Source organism: Carassius gibelio, chromosome A3 (genome assembly GCF_023724105.1).
Source record: "Carassius gibelio isolate Cgi1373 ecotype wild population from Czech Republic chromosome A3, carGib1.2-hapl.c, whole genome shotgun sequence".
NCBI classification, from domain to species: Eukaryota; Metazoa; Chordata; class Actinopteri; order Cypriniformes; family Cyprinidae; genus Carassius; species Carassius gibelio.
The window spans coordinates 8,412,312-8,429,036 of NC_068373.1; the positions used below are offsets into that span (position 1 = coordinate 8,412,312).

General features: G+C 44.2%; 1 protein-coding gene and 1 gene segment (V, D, J or C); both read right to left on the reverse strand.

Annotated features, from left to right (window-relative positions):
* The window catches only part of LOC127941073 (immunoglobulin lambda-1 light chain), a 98,185-nt gene that overhangs the window by 28,363 nt on the left and 53,097 nt on the right, over positions 1–16,725 (reverse strand). The gene's annotated exons all lie outside the window — the stretch shown is intronic.
* Positions 1,917–3,406, reverse strand: LOC127941125 (T cell receptor beta variable 29-1-like). The segment is given in 2 exon segments: positions 1,917–3,179; positions 3,271–3,406. Coding segments are annotated over 2 exon segments (375 nt in total).

Sequence of the window (16,725 nt, forward strand, 5' to 3'; positions counted from 1 at the left end):
ACCATGCCAGAGGACAATAATAACCATAAAAAAATGCACGGAGGTTCCGGTGTTCCGGTAGATGTCAAAATTAAAAACAGCGGACTGATCGTAACTCGTCACTTTGTCAACATTAGTTTCTCCCGCTGCCACGGATTAATGTGTTGTTCAGCAAATCAACCTCAGACGAAACGCATATAGTGGGCAGGGGTTTGGTCTGTCAGACGGAGCGAAATCGCAAGGAAGAGTATGTGGAATCTGGGGCCACAGCTATGCTAGGCGATAGCAGCGTCCATAGCAACCAAAAGGTTGCAGTTTCACGTTATTCTGGCGAAATCAGAAAAATCTTCGCAACAACGAACAAGCGAGTGATTATGTACATCCACTGAGTGAATATTCTGAAAATAAAATATATATTTCTCGCTAGAAATGTAATCAAAACTTATTTTTATGCAGAGACTAACTCAAAATATTGATTTTTTTCACTAAAAATGAGAGAAATGTCCGCCATGTTTTTGTGTTCTCACGGTCGGAATCTTGAAAGTCACGTGACTTGGACGCTAAACAATAGGAAAAGAATTGGCAAAAAAACGTAACAGTCATACAATTCAAGGGCCATTATTGTAACCCCTCTACGTTTTGCACTTTGGATCAACGTAGTCAGGGTACGTTTTTATATGAGACTGGGTTGCTGTATGCCAAAATCATCAGTATTAAAACAATAAAAGACATGAAATATTTCAGTTGGTGTGCAATGAATCTAAAATATATGAAAGTTTAATTTTTATCATTACATTATGGAAAATAATGAACTTTTTCACAATATGCTAATTTTTTGAGAAGGACCTGTATACACACACCATTCAGATGTAATATTTTGAAATTGTAATACTTTAATGTTAAGTTGTGTAATTTTGAACCAGTTATTTTAGTTCAGTGATTGGTCTAAAGTTCTGAAATGACATGAAAGTTCTGTTATTATTGCAAAAATTATAGTAAAAAACAGTAAAATGTCAAATGGAATTTCAAAGGTCTTGTGAATTTGTATGTGCCTTGTGGATTTGGCCATTGGTTCTCATCCACATCATAATGGATGTTTTCATTAGCTAAACATCTTGGAAAAAAATCTTCTGGCATGGCAAATATTTGTGTCTAATTGTGTCAGGATGATTGGAGTGGGAGGAGAAGTTGAAGTTAATTTCTTAGATTTGGTTTGTGGTTTAGGTGTAGGTGTGGTAGCAGCTGTTAAAGCATTGCTGGTTAACTAACACGTTTAGAGTGCTGAAATGACCTTTAGTTGCTACATAAATGATGTGGCTTTTCAGACTGGTTTTTACTGGAAGAATAGTGTGGACAGTTTCCTGGAGTGTTGTATCCTTTACATCTCCAGCACCATACAGAAAACAATTTGTCAGCAGTTCTGTTAGTCGGCTTTTGTGGCACATCTGGAAATGACTGTCGATTCACACAAGTTCCACACTGCAGTTTTTGCTCATAGTCTTTCTCCAGCTGATGATCCAACTTTACAAGTTCTTCCACTGTATTGATGCGACTACGTAAATGACAGGCCAGGTGAGGTTTTATGTTTTTGAGAATCCGTTTTACCACTTCTGCTTCTGTTAAGACTGGTTTCCAACGTTTGCAAAGGTGAAAGCAAAATCTCAAATTGTCTCTGTTTCTCCTTAGGTTCAGGTACAGACTACAGAACTCAGAAAAAAAGCCTTTCCAAATTCCTCCCAGGTGGTTATGGTTAAGTTCTGGTGACCTCCCACCAGTCTTGTGCTGTACCGTATGGGACTGGATGGAAATTGTCCAAAATGTCAGCATCGGTGGGGAGGTGCAATGGCAAGAAGTTTTTTTTATTTTTTTTGGTACCTCTGGCAACTTCTGCAGAAAGTTGATCCTGATCTTTTTGAAGAATTATTTGGGTGGTCCTGCTGTAACTCCAGCTCTCTAAACTACCATCCACACAATTCAGTACACAAAGTAGATTCAGTTTTGTGTATTTTATCTGTCAGCATCACTTTGGTGTCTTGAATTAACTGTCAGTTTCTGTTTCCTCATGTTGTTTCGTTACAGTTAAGGTGGAGACATGGTAATGATTGAACTCTATTTTATCAATCAAGGCATCCAGTTGCCTGCCAGTGTGGAAAGTCATTTTTTTTTTCATTTCATAGGTGACTTCATTCACAGCCTTTTCTTGTTTCTTTGACATTTAAAGAGGCTTTTCCCTTGTAGTTGGGTAATAAGATGTTGCATTTCTTTGCCAGGAGTATAGGAAAGTAAATCAGGTAAATCATGTTGTGTTGCTGAAGATGAAAATTCAGATGAGGTGCACAATTGCAGAAGATATGGTCCTTGCTCCCTGGTTTGGCCTTGGACAGGACGGCTGCCAGCAGGTGCAGGTGATGTGGAAGAAAAACTTACACTGGATCCCTGTGGAGTTCTGTGATGCAATGTGGACATGGAGTGGAAAACTGAAGTACTTGGAAGTTGAGGATATCCTGGATGTTGAGCAATCTGTTTTCCCAGTTGGTTGCTTAGACTAGGAATATCTGGAGGAGGATCAGTGTCTACCAAAGTGGATGGGGAGGGTGGAGATGTATATGAATATCAGTCAATGTACAAAGTTGAATGTACAATACAGGTATTGTTCAATGTATGTGATGGTACATACTGTATGTACAAAAGTTAACAAAGTCTTTTACAAGTGAGCAAATAATTTTCACATTATCTAAATTAAGTGGTCGTCCATAATTTAGTTTGATAAGAGCATGAGATACTGAAAATGCTTCCTGTTTTTCATCTGTGGTCTAGAAGCAGAAGTGATTTTGAGCAGTGAGGAGGTTTTTGTCATGCTGTAAATCACTGTGATACGTGCTCTTTAGCAGAGTCGTCCCATGTGTGACAGTAATAGACTGCAGAATCATCCACATCCACATCACTGATTGACAGATGACAGTCTGACTGGGTTGGATAAGACACTGTAAATTTAGACGAGGAGAATCCAGATCCATATTTAGGAGAGCTCCAGCTGTGGTAAGAGTTTAAAACAAACTGAGGCTTTTCTCCTGTGACCTGTTTATACCAGCGTCCCCCATCAGTTGAGCTGCCTGTGTTACAGACCAACGAGAGCGTTTCTCCTTTACTGACTGTGATTAATGGAGGAGTCTGAGTCACTACAGTCGCTCCACTGACACCTGCAGAATAAACACACAGCATCACTGATACACAATACTTACATCGAACATATTCATGAGCATCTTTAACTACAGTCTGGTGATGTCTTACATGATGATGTGATGATGAGGAGGATGAAGACTGACAGCATGTTGCGAGTGTGTGATGAGTACAGACTGAACACAAGAGAGCGATCAGAGATGAGCTTTAAGAGACTGAAGAGAATAAAGAGGGAGGAGCTTCTCAGTGACATCATCATCTTCATTCATTATCATATACATCATCAAGAATCATCACCGAATGACTAACAGACCGTTCATTTACATAAACGCATTTATTAAAATACTAATCACACTTATTGTACATCTTCAAACATACTGAACTGTGTCTTTTGTAAGAGGAACCCTGAACATTTGTTGTTATGCACTCGTCTGGTTGGATGAACATAAAAAGATCTCAGAAAAACTGATCATTTACACAGAGCTGATTATAAGTGTCACAGTGTCGGGGTTGTTGTTCCCCGGGGTTCCACTAGATGTCCTCCTTCTCACGGTGTCTGTCCCAGATCACTTCCTGTTCCCTTATATGGTCACCTTCCTCCTTGTTGCGTAATTGATTGTTCCCCCCACCTGTCTCCTGTTTCCCCATTATCCTTCTGTGTATAAATACCCAGTCTGTCTTAGTCTATGTTACGGAGTCCTTGTTTAATGTTAGGCTATTTCATGTCCGTCATCCTTGTCTTGTCTTGTCTTGTCTTGTCTTGTCTTGTCTTGTCTTGTCTTGTCTTGTCTTGTCTTGTCTTGTCTTGTCTTGTCTTTATGTGGATGGATGTTTTGGTTTCGACCCCTGCCTGGACTGTTTACCCCTCTGGATTATCCCTTGAATAAATATTACTTACCTGCAATTGGTTCTCTCGCCGTCTTTCAAGCGTCTCGTAACGTGACAGAAGTTCTCCGTCAAACAGAGAACCAGCAGGTATGTCTGCCCATGCTTCATCCCCAGCCACAGAGCGGGACAGCGGCGGTTTTGAAGGAACTCGCCTGGTGGTTTTTCGGGGGACCAGGGGAGGTCGCCGAGGAGGGAGTGGTCGAGAGGAGACTCGGCATCACTCTCAACCATGGCCTCCCTTCGATCCGGGGCTTCTTTGGGATGGATTAGAGCCTCCTTCTCGCCATAGCGGACGGTGCCCAATGCTGTTTCAGAGGTCGAGGCGGTGCCCGATGCTGTTCTGGAGGTCGAAGTGGGGCCCGAGGCCGAGGCGGTGCCCAATGCTGTTCCAGAGGCTGAGGCGAGGCCCGATGCTGTTCCAGAGGTCGAAGCGAAACCCAACGCTGTTCTGGAGATCGGGGCGGTGCCCGACGCTGTTCCGCGAGGCTCGATGCTGTTCCCGATGCCGAGGCACAGTCCGTTGCCGTTCTGGAGGCCGAGGCGGTGCCCGATGCGGTTCCCGAGTTCCCGAGGCGGTGCCCGATGCGGTTCCCGAGTTCCCGAGGCGATGCCCGATGCTGTTCCCGAGGCCGAGGCTGTTCCCGAGGAGGTGCTCGCTGCTGTTCGAGAGGCCGAGGCGGTGCCCGATGCAGTCCCCGAGGCGGTGCCCGATGCGGTTCCCGAGGCGGTGCCCGATGCGGTCCCCGAGGCGGTGCCCGATGCGGTCCCCGAGGCGGTGCCCGATGCAGTCCCCGAGGCGGTGCCCGATGCAGTCCCCGAGGCGGTGCCCGATGCTGTTCCCGAGGCGGCGCCCGATGCTGTTCCCAAGGCTGAGGTTGTTCCCGAGGAGGTGCTCGCTGCTGTTCGAGAGGCCGAGGCGGTGCCCGATGCAGTTCCCGAGGCGGTGCCCGATGCTGTTCCCGAGGCGGTGCTCGATGCTGTTCCCGAGGCGGTGCCCGATGCGGTGCCCGAGGCGGTGCCCGATGCAGTTCCCGAGGCCGAGGCTGTTCCCGAGGAGGTGCTCGCTGCTGTTCGAGAGGCCGAGGCGGTGCCCGATGCAGTTCCCGAGGCGGTGCCCGATGCTGTTCCCGAGGCCGAGGCTGTTCCCGGGGAGGTGCTCGCTGCTGTTCGAGAGGCCGAGGCGGTGCCCGATGCCGTTCCCGAGGCGGTGCCCGATGCCGTTCCCGAGGCGGTGCCCGATGCCGTTCCCGAGGCGGTGCCCGAGGTCGTTCCCGATGTGGTGATCGATGCCGTTCTGGAGGCTGAGGCGGTGACCACGAGGATGTGGTGGTCGTCCGCTCCGCCCTGGGGGACTCTGGCGGTGACCACGAGGACGTGGTGGTCGTCCGCTCCGCCCTGGGGGACTCTGGCGGTGACCACACGGCTGTGGTGGTCGTCCGCTCCGCCCTGGGGGACTCTGACTTTGACCACAAGGTCGTGGTGGTCTTCCGCTCCGCCCTGGAGGGCTCTGGCCTTGACCACATGGCTGTGGTGGTCATCTGCTCCGCCCTGGTGGACGCCTCAACATGTCCTTCATGGACTTCTGTTTTGTGTTTTTTGAGTTCTGTTATGTTTCTGTCTGTTCCCTTTAGTTTGTCTGGCCCTCCTTCCCTCCCCCTGAACCTCCTCCAGTCCTCCTCCCTCCTGGTATCCCTGTTTTATGGTTACATTTCTGGTGTTTGTCCCCCATGTGTTCCTTTCCCGGCCCTCCGTCCCTCCCCCTGAGCCTCCACCTGTCCGCCTCCCTCCTGGTCTCTGTGTTGTGTTTCGTCTTGGAGCGTCTGGGAGCCGCTCCGTAGAGGGGGGGTACTGTCACAGTGTCTGGGTTGTTGTTCCCCGGGGTTCCACTAGATGTCCTCCTTCTCACGGTGTCTGTCCCAGATCACTTCCTGTTCCCTTATATGGTCACCTTCCTCCTTGTTGCGTAATTGATTGTTCCCCCCACCTGTCTCCTGTTTCCCCATTATCCTTCTGTGTATAAATACCCAGTCTGTCTTAGTCTATGTTACGGAGTCCTTGTTTAATGTTAGGTTATTTCATGTCCGTCATCCTTGCCTTGCCTTGTCTTGCCTTGCCTTGTCTTCGTGTCTTGTTTTTATGTGGATGGATGTTTTGGTTTCGACCCCTGCCTGGACTGTTTACCCCTCTGGATTATGCAACTAAGGAACTTTATTTTTAATATTTAAAGCTTTAGTCTATGTGAACAAATTGAAATGCTATCACTTAAATCAAGAGGAGATCAAGCAGTTCAGTCACTGCAGTCAGATTTCTTGATGCTTTTTCTGGTGGTTTTGGAGGCAGCAGATGCTTCACATGTCAGCTGTGTGTCTTTGTCCCACTCTGAGCTCTCAAGGGTTAAATAACTGCTCATCTTGAATTTCTTATCAGGCTGCTGTTCAGCAGATCCAGTGAAGACGCCTTCAGTAACTGAGTTCCCGTTCACAAGCCAGCGCACATCAGCAAAAGCCCCAGACATGTGATTGATCAGACACACCAGAGTGAGTTTACTGGAGCTCAGCGGCGGCTCCAGACAATTTTGATTGGGGGGGCAATGGGGGGTCCTGGTCATTTCAAGGGGGGTATCATGAAAACCAACAAAAAATACAGTGGAGACGGCTAATAACTGCATATTACTGCTACTCAACAACCAAAACAACACAGCATATCAACTACTTTGTTTTTATTTAATCAATTGCAGTTTAAAAACAATATGCTCAAACTTTAAAGGGTTGGCACTTTAAATGGTTCGTGTCACCAATACGCATTAATCCACAAATGATTAAAGCGGTTAACTTTTTTTACGTGGCTGACAGTCCCTCTGAACAGGGCCGTGCAGAGACCTTTGGAGGGGCAGGTGGTCAAAGTATAAAAGGGGCACATGGAACAAGGCTTTAAATGGCGCTGCTCAAAATATCAATACAGCAATATATTTAACAAATGCTTTTATGCAGTTTTGAAAAAGAAACAATAGAGAAGACAATTTTTAAATAATAATAGCTCTGGGATTAGAAACTGAAATGTCTTAAATTGTCCCTACCTGATGGCTTTTTCTTCTCTGTTCTACAGAATAATTAAGAACAGCTGTTATAGTAAAAACTATAGAAAACACTTGTGCCTCTACATTTTCCTCTTTCTCACCAGCCTCTGTCTCTTGGCTTGCCTTTCCCTGCTCTCTTTCTGTCACTTGTGCCCTCTACATTTCCCTCTTTTTCTTCCTCTGTCTCCATCTCCTCATTTGATCTATTACTTTCCAGTCTCTGTCCATCTAGGAACAAGGCTCAATTTACTATGTCAGCATTAATCTATTATTTTAACCATCACTACTACTCGTGCACCTAATTAATAAGTCCACCTTAAATATTGATTCAAAACATTAAAAAAATTATACAACTTCCGGCGACACGCATTTGTTCTGCCTGTTACTTCAGGTCAAAATATTGTGATACATCGTGCTGCATTGTAGCCTATCGAAGGCGCCGTGACTGATCAAATGCACATGCAGTTGTTTATAGAAGCAGTTTAGTCTCAAATATAATTCACGCAAAAAATACGATTCACACATGCGTAGACAATTTCACATGCATGAAACCTAATTCACATACATAAAAAAAAATATTCACAAAAAGCAATTCACATGTGCAAAATAAAATTATATATTTATAAAATACATTACACAAATGCAAAAAACAATTTGTAGATATACAGCTGTGCACAAAAACCTTTGAATGTTTAAAATCTAGAGTGTCTGAATGTACGAATCGTCATTTACTACGAATCCACTTGGATTTGAGTGTGTGTGTTTTTGAGACTTTTCTGGCAGAGCTCTCTTCCCACGTGGGTCTGTCGTACTCTTAAGCCAATCAGATGCGAGCTTACCATTCAACCAATCATATCATAAACCACTGAGTGCATTCAAGGAGCACGATTCTGCGCACCTTTTGCGCAATACAGATTAATTAGAACGGAAATTAAGCCTTTACATCAGTAATCCAGCATGGCGAATGAAGAACGGGAAGCAAGGGAAAGAGTTTAGTTTATTTCATAAAAGTCTGAGTTAACACATTTTATCGTTTACACATTCAATCAAAATACAGTTGTAACAGGACAGTTGCAGTAATTATCAATTAAACTGCAATCAGGATAGTAAAAAGAAAGACCTGTAAAGACAAAATTAACATTTTGAGAGTTGTGAAATTATAATTCTAAATAATCTTGTTTTATAAATTGATGTCTGTTAGGTCAGTATGTACTTTCTTACAGTAATACATTTTAAAACATATGTAGCCTAGTCATTGTTAACTACTATGTTGAACCAATGTAGTTCGATCAAGATAAACAACATCAGATATTTAGAAACGCAAGCTTGCAAACACAACATCTGCAAATGTAATACTCCTGTAAAGGATGATATTAAATGAATGAGCGTTCAAGCGATGTTTCTTCACCGATGCTTTATCATGAATCAATACAAATGATGTGAATTGCACATGTGCATAGTCTCACACTTTTCAACAGTATATTCACAAATGCATAGTATCAACACAGTATTGACTTAGATGCTGTTACTGTAACCACAAATCACAATTTATGACACAAGGCCAGGTATGTAAATAGGTCCACTCGACTACATAGTCTTCTCTGGGCGTCATACATACATATCAGTGAAAAAGCATGAAATAAACTCACAACAGAAGGAATAAGGAATAACAACATATATAATGAATAAAGTATAACATGAAATGCATATAACAGTACATGTATTTTACATCCGTGTCCTAATAACCAGCGTGCGATCTAATCACGGCACATTTATGCTAACCATGTGCTCGGATTTGATGGTTAACATTAGACCGAGTTTATGAACATATCAATCATATGCATCTCGAAAAACAAACAGTATAGACAACAGCCTTTCTTACAAAACGATTAAAGCAGTGATGGTGTGTCTTGTGTACATTTTATACCTGTAAAGGGTGATATTAAATGAATGAGCGTTCAAGCGATGTTTCTTCACCGATGCTTTATCATGAATGAAGCATATCGCGAGAACTCCCGCACGCAGTGGCGCGCACCTTTTCATTCAACCAATCACACACATCCATCTCCAGCTGATAATATGCATATTAAATCGGAACGATAACTCTTATGAAAAATCCCGAAATAGTTGCAACATGTATTTTGATTAACACAGCATTTATAATATGATAGAAATTATATAAATAAAATATAAATCAAATCAAGGAAAATGGATATTGCCACATGAAATATACACAAGAATAAACTGAAAATAATTATAATTATGACAATTATTCAGGATACCACACTCTCCCCCTCAAAGAAAAGATGTCGTCCCGACATCAAATTGCTTAATTAGTCACAGTAATGCTCAATTCACAGTATTTAAACTTTTAGCTTTAACCAGCAGTTATCTCTGATATCAGATATAATAGTAGCCTACTGTTATCAACAATTTCCTTGTGCATTTTTTTCACAGCTTTTTTTTTTGTTTGTTTTTAACAAGCAAACATTTAGAATGGTGATATTGCCCATTTTCAAGACAAGAGTTCTTAATAGTCAATAGACTAGAGGCACATGTTTGTAAATAGTCCCATAAGGTAGTGCAAATTTGTTTTTGTTTTTTGTTTTTTTTTTTACTACCAACAAGTCTCTTTAAAGAAAAAAAACAGTCCATTCATCTGCTCCAGCAAAAATGGCAAAAAGTTCCTCGCAAAGGGAAAAAGATTCAAAAATTGTCAAAAAGATAGTCTCAAAGTGTCCACAATTTCAAAACTGCACAACAGTCCACTTTCTTAATATCTGATAACAGTCCATGGTTTTTGTTTTCCCATAGTTTCTTACTATGCGCAATACACAGTCTCTGGTTAATGTGCTATACAGTGGCATTTCATACCTTCAACACAGTCCATACAGTAACTAATTATGGGAGATAAGTTCATGTGGTAGCAATTCAGTTAATAGCACATACTGTATGAGGGCTGGGGGTAACAAAGTGGTGTTGTTAACCAGGGTGCCACAGCTGTCATTGCCCTAGATGCAAAGTGTGGGTAGTGGTTATTGCCTACTATCTGCACATTGTAGCACGATGGGGTCCCAAGATTGTCATATGTAAACTTTTTTGGTGGCTGTCGCTTTCTCCTGGTGAACTGGTACCCATTTTCCTCCTCTGAGGTCCTGTCCTTGGACACAGGCACTTCAGTTGTTTCATTAGCAGGTAAGCCTCGTTGCATTGTGTCAACAGTTGATTCGTTTTCATCAAGTTCTTGTCTTTTTTCAGGTGCAGATGCAGGTTCTGGAAGACCTATCTCTAGTTCGGCTTGGGGTGACTGTGGCCTTGGTTCCCATACTGGAGAGCTAGATCGAGGTTCAGAAGATACTGGCTGTGGTGGTAGCTTATCCAGTTTTTCTGGGGAATCACCGCTTTCTCGTGGTCTTATCTGATAAGGCTCCACTAGGAAGAAGTACTCATCCTCTTCGCTTTCATTATCACACTCTGGTTCAATTTCTCTTTCCTTGGGGGGCTGAGTTCTGCTGCTCTTCAGTTCCTTTGGTTTGGCACCTTGAGTTGGTGTGATTTTAAGAGGTAGATGGTCACATGGAAGAAGAAGATTGCGATGCAAAACTCTTGATCTACCCTTACCCTGTTCAGGTTTTACTTCGTAAATTGGTGCATCACTCGCAACCTGGCGTGTGACAATGTGAACTTCATCTTCCCAGTAATTCCTCAGTTTCCCGGTTCCACCTCTTGGACTCAAGTTTTTCACAAGGACCCTGCTTCCTGGGAACAGATCAGTACACCTCACTTTTCGATCGTAATTTCTTTTGTTTCTGTCAGCATACTTGTTTGCCTGTTCTCTTGCTATCTCACAAGCTTCCTGCATCCCTTTCGTCCATTGCTCCATGTACTCATTATAACTTTGAGAGTTGTTGTCTGAGTTGAGACCAAAAAGAGCATCGATGGGCAGCCTTGGTGTACGACCGAACAGCAGATGGAATGGTGAGAAGCCAGTCACATCACATCTAGTACAGTTATAGGCAAAGATTAATTTGTTGAGTGCATCCTTCCAATTCGATTTTTGTTTTTCAGTCAGGGTTTTCAGCATCTGCAGTAAGGTCCTGTTAAATCTTTCCACCTGCCCATTTCCCTGTGGGTGGTAGGGGGTGGTCCTTGAGCCAGCGACGCCACTGTACTTCCTGAGTTGGGTGAGTAGCTGATTTTCGAATTCTCCCCCTTGGTCGTGGTGAATCCTGGACGGAAACCCAAACTTGAGGGCAAAATCATTGAATAATCGTTCAGCCACTGTTTTTGCTGACTTTGAGGTTGTGGCATAAGCCTGAGCAAATCGGGTGAAGTGGTCGACAATTACTAAGATATACTCATAGCCCCCCTTGCATTTGTCCAAATGTAGAAAGTCAATTGACACCAATTCAAAAGGGTGGGTTGTTTTGATACTTTTAAGGGGTGCTCTTGTCTCACGGCATGCTTTTTTTTGTTTGATGCAGAAGCAGGTTCTCAGGACATAGTTCTCAATGTCTTTCTGCATGTAGGGCCAGAAGAACCGATCCCTAATGAGGCTTGTGGTGCGGTCGAGGCCCTGATGACCCATCTCATCATGCATTTCCCTTAGAACAGTTTTTTTGAATTGAGTTGGTAATACCAGCTGTGTCCTTTGAGATGTGTGGCGGAAGAGAATGCCATGTTCATCCAGCTTCAGCTTATCCCATTCTCTCAGAAGAACTTTGGATGACGAGTTGGCCGGACGCCACTGCTGAGGAGGCCTAGATCCAGTTTGCAAATGTTCAATGATTCCTCTAATGTCCTTGTCATCCTTTTGTGCTTGTCTAATTTCTTCTTTTGACAGGGGTTTGAGGAGTCCCTCATTTTCCTCCCCACATATTAATACATTCTGACAGGCTACAGCAAGGGAGACATCTGGATTATTCTGGAGCTCCACCGCTTGAATCACAACTCCCACACATTCAGAGGAGAACTCTTCCGTGCATTCTCTCATTGTCGTTTCCAGATCCGTTGGCATCTTGGAGAGTGAGTCCGCATCTATATTTTCTTTACCTGGACGGTAGCGGATGGTAAAGTGGAAGTCTGCGAGCTCCGACACCCATCTACACCCGGTGGCATTCAACTTTGCAGAGGTCAGCACATAGGTCAATGGGTTATTGTCACTAAACACTGTAAAGGTTGGTGCATAATACAGGTAGTCTCTGAATTTCTCAGTGATAGCCCATTTTAGAGCTAAGAACTCCAGCTTCCCACTGTGCAGATGATAATTTTTCTCTGCCGCTGTCAAGGTCCGGGAGCCATAGGCAATAACTCTCAGCTTGCCATGCTGGTTCTGGTATAGAACGGCACCTAACCCTTGATTGGATGCGTCTGTATGGAGGATGAACGGCTGGGAGTAGTCTGGAAATCCTAAGACTGGAGGCTCGATCAAGCAGTTAATCAACTTTTCAAGGATCTCTTGATGGTGTTCTGTCCACTCAATTGGTTTACTTGATGACACCACATGATTCCGTTTGTTATTTTTTTCTTTGTGTCTTCCTTTTCTCTGTGGCTCATTACCATCAGCCTTACATTTTAGCAGGTCATAGAGGGGACTGGCGATCCGGGAGAAGTCTTTAATGTATTGACGATAGTAGCTGAGCAGGCCCAGAATCTTGCGCAGCTCTCCCACAGTGCTTGGTTTCCGTTCCTTTAGTGCCGTTACAGCAACTGTGTCTGCTGGATCAATACGACTGCCTTCAGCTGAGACAATTCTGCCCAGATAACGCACCTCCTTCTTAAAGAGCTCACATTTTCTGGGTTTTAACTTCACTCCATGGGACTGCAGCCTTTGCAGCACTCTCCTTACTGCTTCCACCTGTCCGTCAAAAGTCTCAGTAAAGACCAGGATGTCATCTAAATATGGTATGCATATTTTGTCTCTCAAACCTTCCAGACTTTCCTCCATAAACCGTTGGAATGCTGCAGGTGCATTCATGAGGCCGAAAGGGATACGGATCCATTCATAGAGACCCCACGGTGTTGTGAATGCAGTAAGGTACCTACTCTCTGGGGACATGAAGCCTTGATGGTACGCCTTTCCCTGGTCAAGCAGAGAGAACCACGCATTGCCCCCAAGGCCATCTAGGATATCCTGCACCCTGGGTATTGGCTGGCGATCAGGGATTGTTTTGCTGTTCAGGTCCCTATAGTCAATACACAGCCTGAGGCTGCCATCCTTTTTACGGACGCAGACAATTGGGGACGAATAAGGGGAATGAGACTTAGCCACCCATCCTTGAGCAATCAGGTCGTGTAAGTAGTCCTTCATTTCCTGGTATAATGGTTTAGGGACTGATGTATACGTGCGGGCAACAGGGGTGTTATCATTTAATGAAATACTCAGTTGCAACCCTGGAACACAGCCAATAACATCATCTGACTGCGAGAAGGCATGACATTCTTCCCGCAACATCTGCTTCACTTGTTGTTGTTGAGGCAGAGTTAAATGGCTCAGGAGGGTCCCATGAATCTCCGTTACCGTCTCCTTCCATTGTTTCCGGTAGAACCTGAGTGACAGAGGTTGTGGCTGCAGACTGTGGACTTGCTATTGGTAAGACGGACTTGACTGGCTGCAAAGTTCCTATCTCGGTTTTACCACTGAGCATGATGTCATGGTCTGTTCCATTCTGCACAATGACAGTAATCACAGGGGGCGGGCTCCCCTTTTCAGAATGTGGAGGGTATCAAAAAGTTCAAGGCCATCAGGGTACAGTGGGTTAACAGGTGGTTTAAACAGCAGTACACTTTCTTGTTTCACGTAAGGCACTTTTACCAGACACTGAATCTGCATAACGGTGTGCTTCAGTATGTTTACAGGCTCTTTCATGGTTCTTACTATGTACTCGCTGGAAACATCTGTAGTCACCAAACTGATGAGGGTATGTACACTTTTCTTCTTTATGCTGGGGAAAGCATTTCTAACAGTCCTGTACAAACACACATTAGTCACATCATGAGATCCATTTGTTTCATTCTGTCTCATTATTTGTTCTATCACATTATACCCAATGATGGGTCTGGATAATTCATGGTCCTTCAAGACAAGCACAGGAATTTTTAACTCTTTCTCATCGGTTACAGGGGATGCCAGCTTGAAATTCAATTCCACCCATCCCCTGTATGGCATGTTTGTTCCATTGGCTGCCACCAACCGCAGACTGTCTGGTGCTTCAGTTGCCTCAGAAATGTTTCTCAATGTCACTGTAGGTGCGTATTTGGCTTTCCACTGCTCATCTATAATGCATACTTGAGAGCCTGTGTCCCATAATGCTTCTGTCTTTTTCTTCTGTAGATAACAGGTCACAAGGCATTGTTTGCCTACTAAGGACGTGATGGCAGAATGCTGGTTAACTTGACAAGGGGCAGCTAAAATATTATCAAGCGACTGAAACTCAAGCTGTCTCTCATGGCCCATGCTACATTTCTCGTATTTTGGGGACTTCCCTACTGCTCGGGTCACACCCTGTCCCTCGGGGGCAACCCGCTCTTGTTTAACGGAGCTCCTACCTGAGGCCTGGCACCTTTACTCCTACAGCCAGCTGAGAAGTGTTCGCTGCTGCCACAGTGGTAACAATGGGTGCAAGGTTCTTCTGCTTTCCGCTGCTGGCAATGGAAACATTGTCTGGCTAGTGAGGAACGGGGCTGGCGGAACTGTCGAGGGTACTGTTGTGGTGGCACCATATACTGCTGGGAATAATGCTGTGGTGCTGCAAAACTTGATGGCTGAGTTGCATAATTGAAGGACATGGGATGCTGCTGAGGAGAAGGATAAACAAACGGCTGCCCATGGTGAGTTTCTGGCACTGAATAATGCTGATGAGGCTGGAGAGAATGTTCTTGTGAAGCAGCAGACAACTGAACTGGGTTTGCAGGTGGAAGTGGTATTTTCTGTTCCCTCACCTGTTGTGGGCTTTGTGAGAACTGGTGTGGAGACATGTATGGACCTGCCTGTCGTTGATATATAGCCGTATCTGGCTTCCAGGTCTGATGCTCTTGAATTTGGGTCCATCCTGATGTCTGTTGGGAACCCTGAGATGAGATCTGATGCTGTGAGGACACTGCTGCTGCTGGTTCTTTGTTGTAGACTGCAAAACACTGCTGAGGAACAGTTAAGGGCTGTTGGATTGTCTCTTTAATCTGCATGATATCATCACTCAGGCTTTTCAGTTGTGACATTAAATCAAACTTAGACTGTTTGGACTGAGATTTTTGTTCAGGGGCAGGCTCGTTTGGCTGCACAGCATGAACGGTAACATTTTTCTCATATTTTCGTCTGCTTTGCCTTTCAGACTCATTGGAACAAGCCACATTGAGTTTCTCCAGCAACACTTCATCTGGAATGGTGGGGTCTGATAGGTATGGTTGAAGTTCACTTTGGATGCGGTCGTTTTGCAATCCAGTCAAGACTGTGTGCAAAAACATATTCTGAACTAGGGCAGGATCATATTTTAACCCTGAGTCATCCTCCTGAGAAGCAAACAAAATTTTCTGTCTCAGATCAAGAGCTCTTATTAGGAAGCTTTGTGGCGTTTCTCTAGAGCGCTGAGCTTCTGTGGTGAGCTGCTTATATAGTTCAGTAGCATTTTTTTCCTGAAAATGAGAACGGAGTATCCGTCTCAGTGTTGGGAGTGTTAATCCTGCCTTTCCTTCTAGATAGCTCCGCAGCTGAAGCCCTGGTGTGATAGCTCTGATGACAGAATCTACTATTTCCTGTTCTACATAGCCCTTGTTGAGTCCACCTTCTATCTGCCGTGCCAGACTAGAAAATGAGAGCCGGTCTTTCTGCCCTAGATCTCCTATGAGACCAGAAATCTTGAAATCTTTCTGCCATGTTGAGGTAACTTGTCTCTGAAATGTGGGTTGAGAATAAACTTGGCCATGGTCTTCATATGTATGTCTGTTTACTGCATTTTGTGGTGCTGTAGGACTAATGTGCATTGCAGAAAACAATTCAGTTGCACTTTCTCCACTTCCTTGCATTGCCCTCTGGACTGTGTTAACATCTCCAGGTTTATTCTCCACTCTCTCTGTAGCCTGTTCTGAAGCATTAATTGTTATTCCCATTAGCTGGCTCAGTTTATCATTAATTGTTAAAAGTTCAGCCATGCCGCCATCTTCTAGCTCTTCTAGCTCAGCTCTCAGTAGATAGTTACTAAGGAGTCGCAACAGATACAAACGAGTTACATTTGTCTCATCCTCTCGTGTCAGGTGAAGGAAGACACTGAGTTTTGCCAGCTTTTCAAGTGATAGTGTGCATAATTTCTCCCCAATTTCATCCTGAAGATGTTTAAGCTCCTCCATTTTTGTTACTGTGTAGACAGGCTGTTCAGAGTAGTGTTTACCTTACTGACTTGACCTGGATGCCACTGGTCACAAACTGAACCCCCAGCGCATGCACTGCTCAATAGACTTTTTTTCTTTTCACCACTCGTCCTGAATGCCTCACACTGCAGTTCATCTGGGTCACTAAAAAGGGGATGATGTTGCTAAATGGGCTCTACCGGTCAGGGAGTCACTCCATCGAACATCAATCCCAGCGGTGCCTCCAAGATTGTAATACT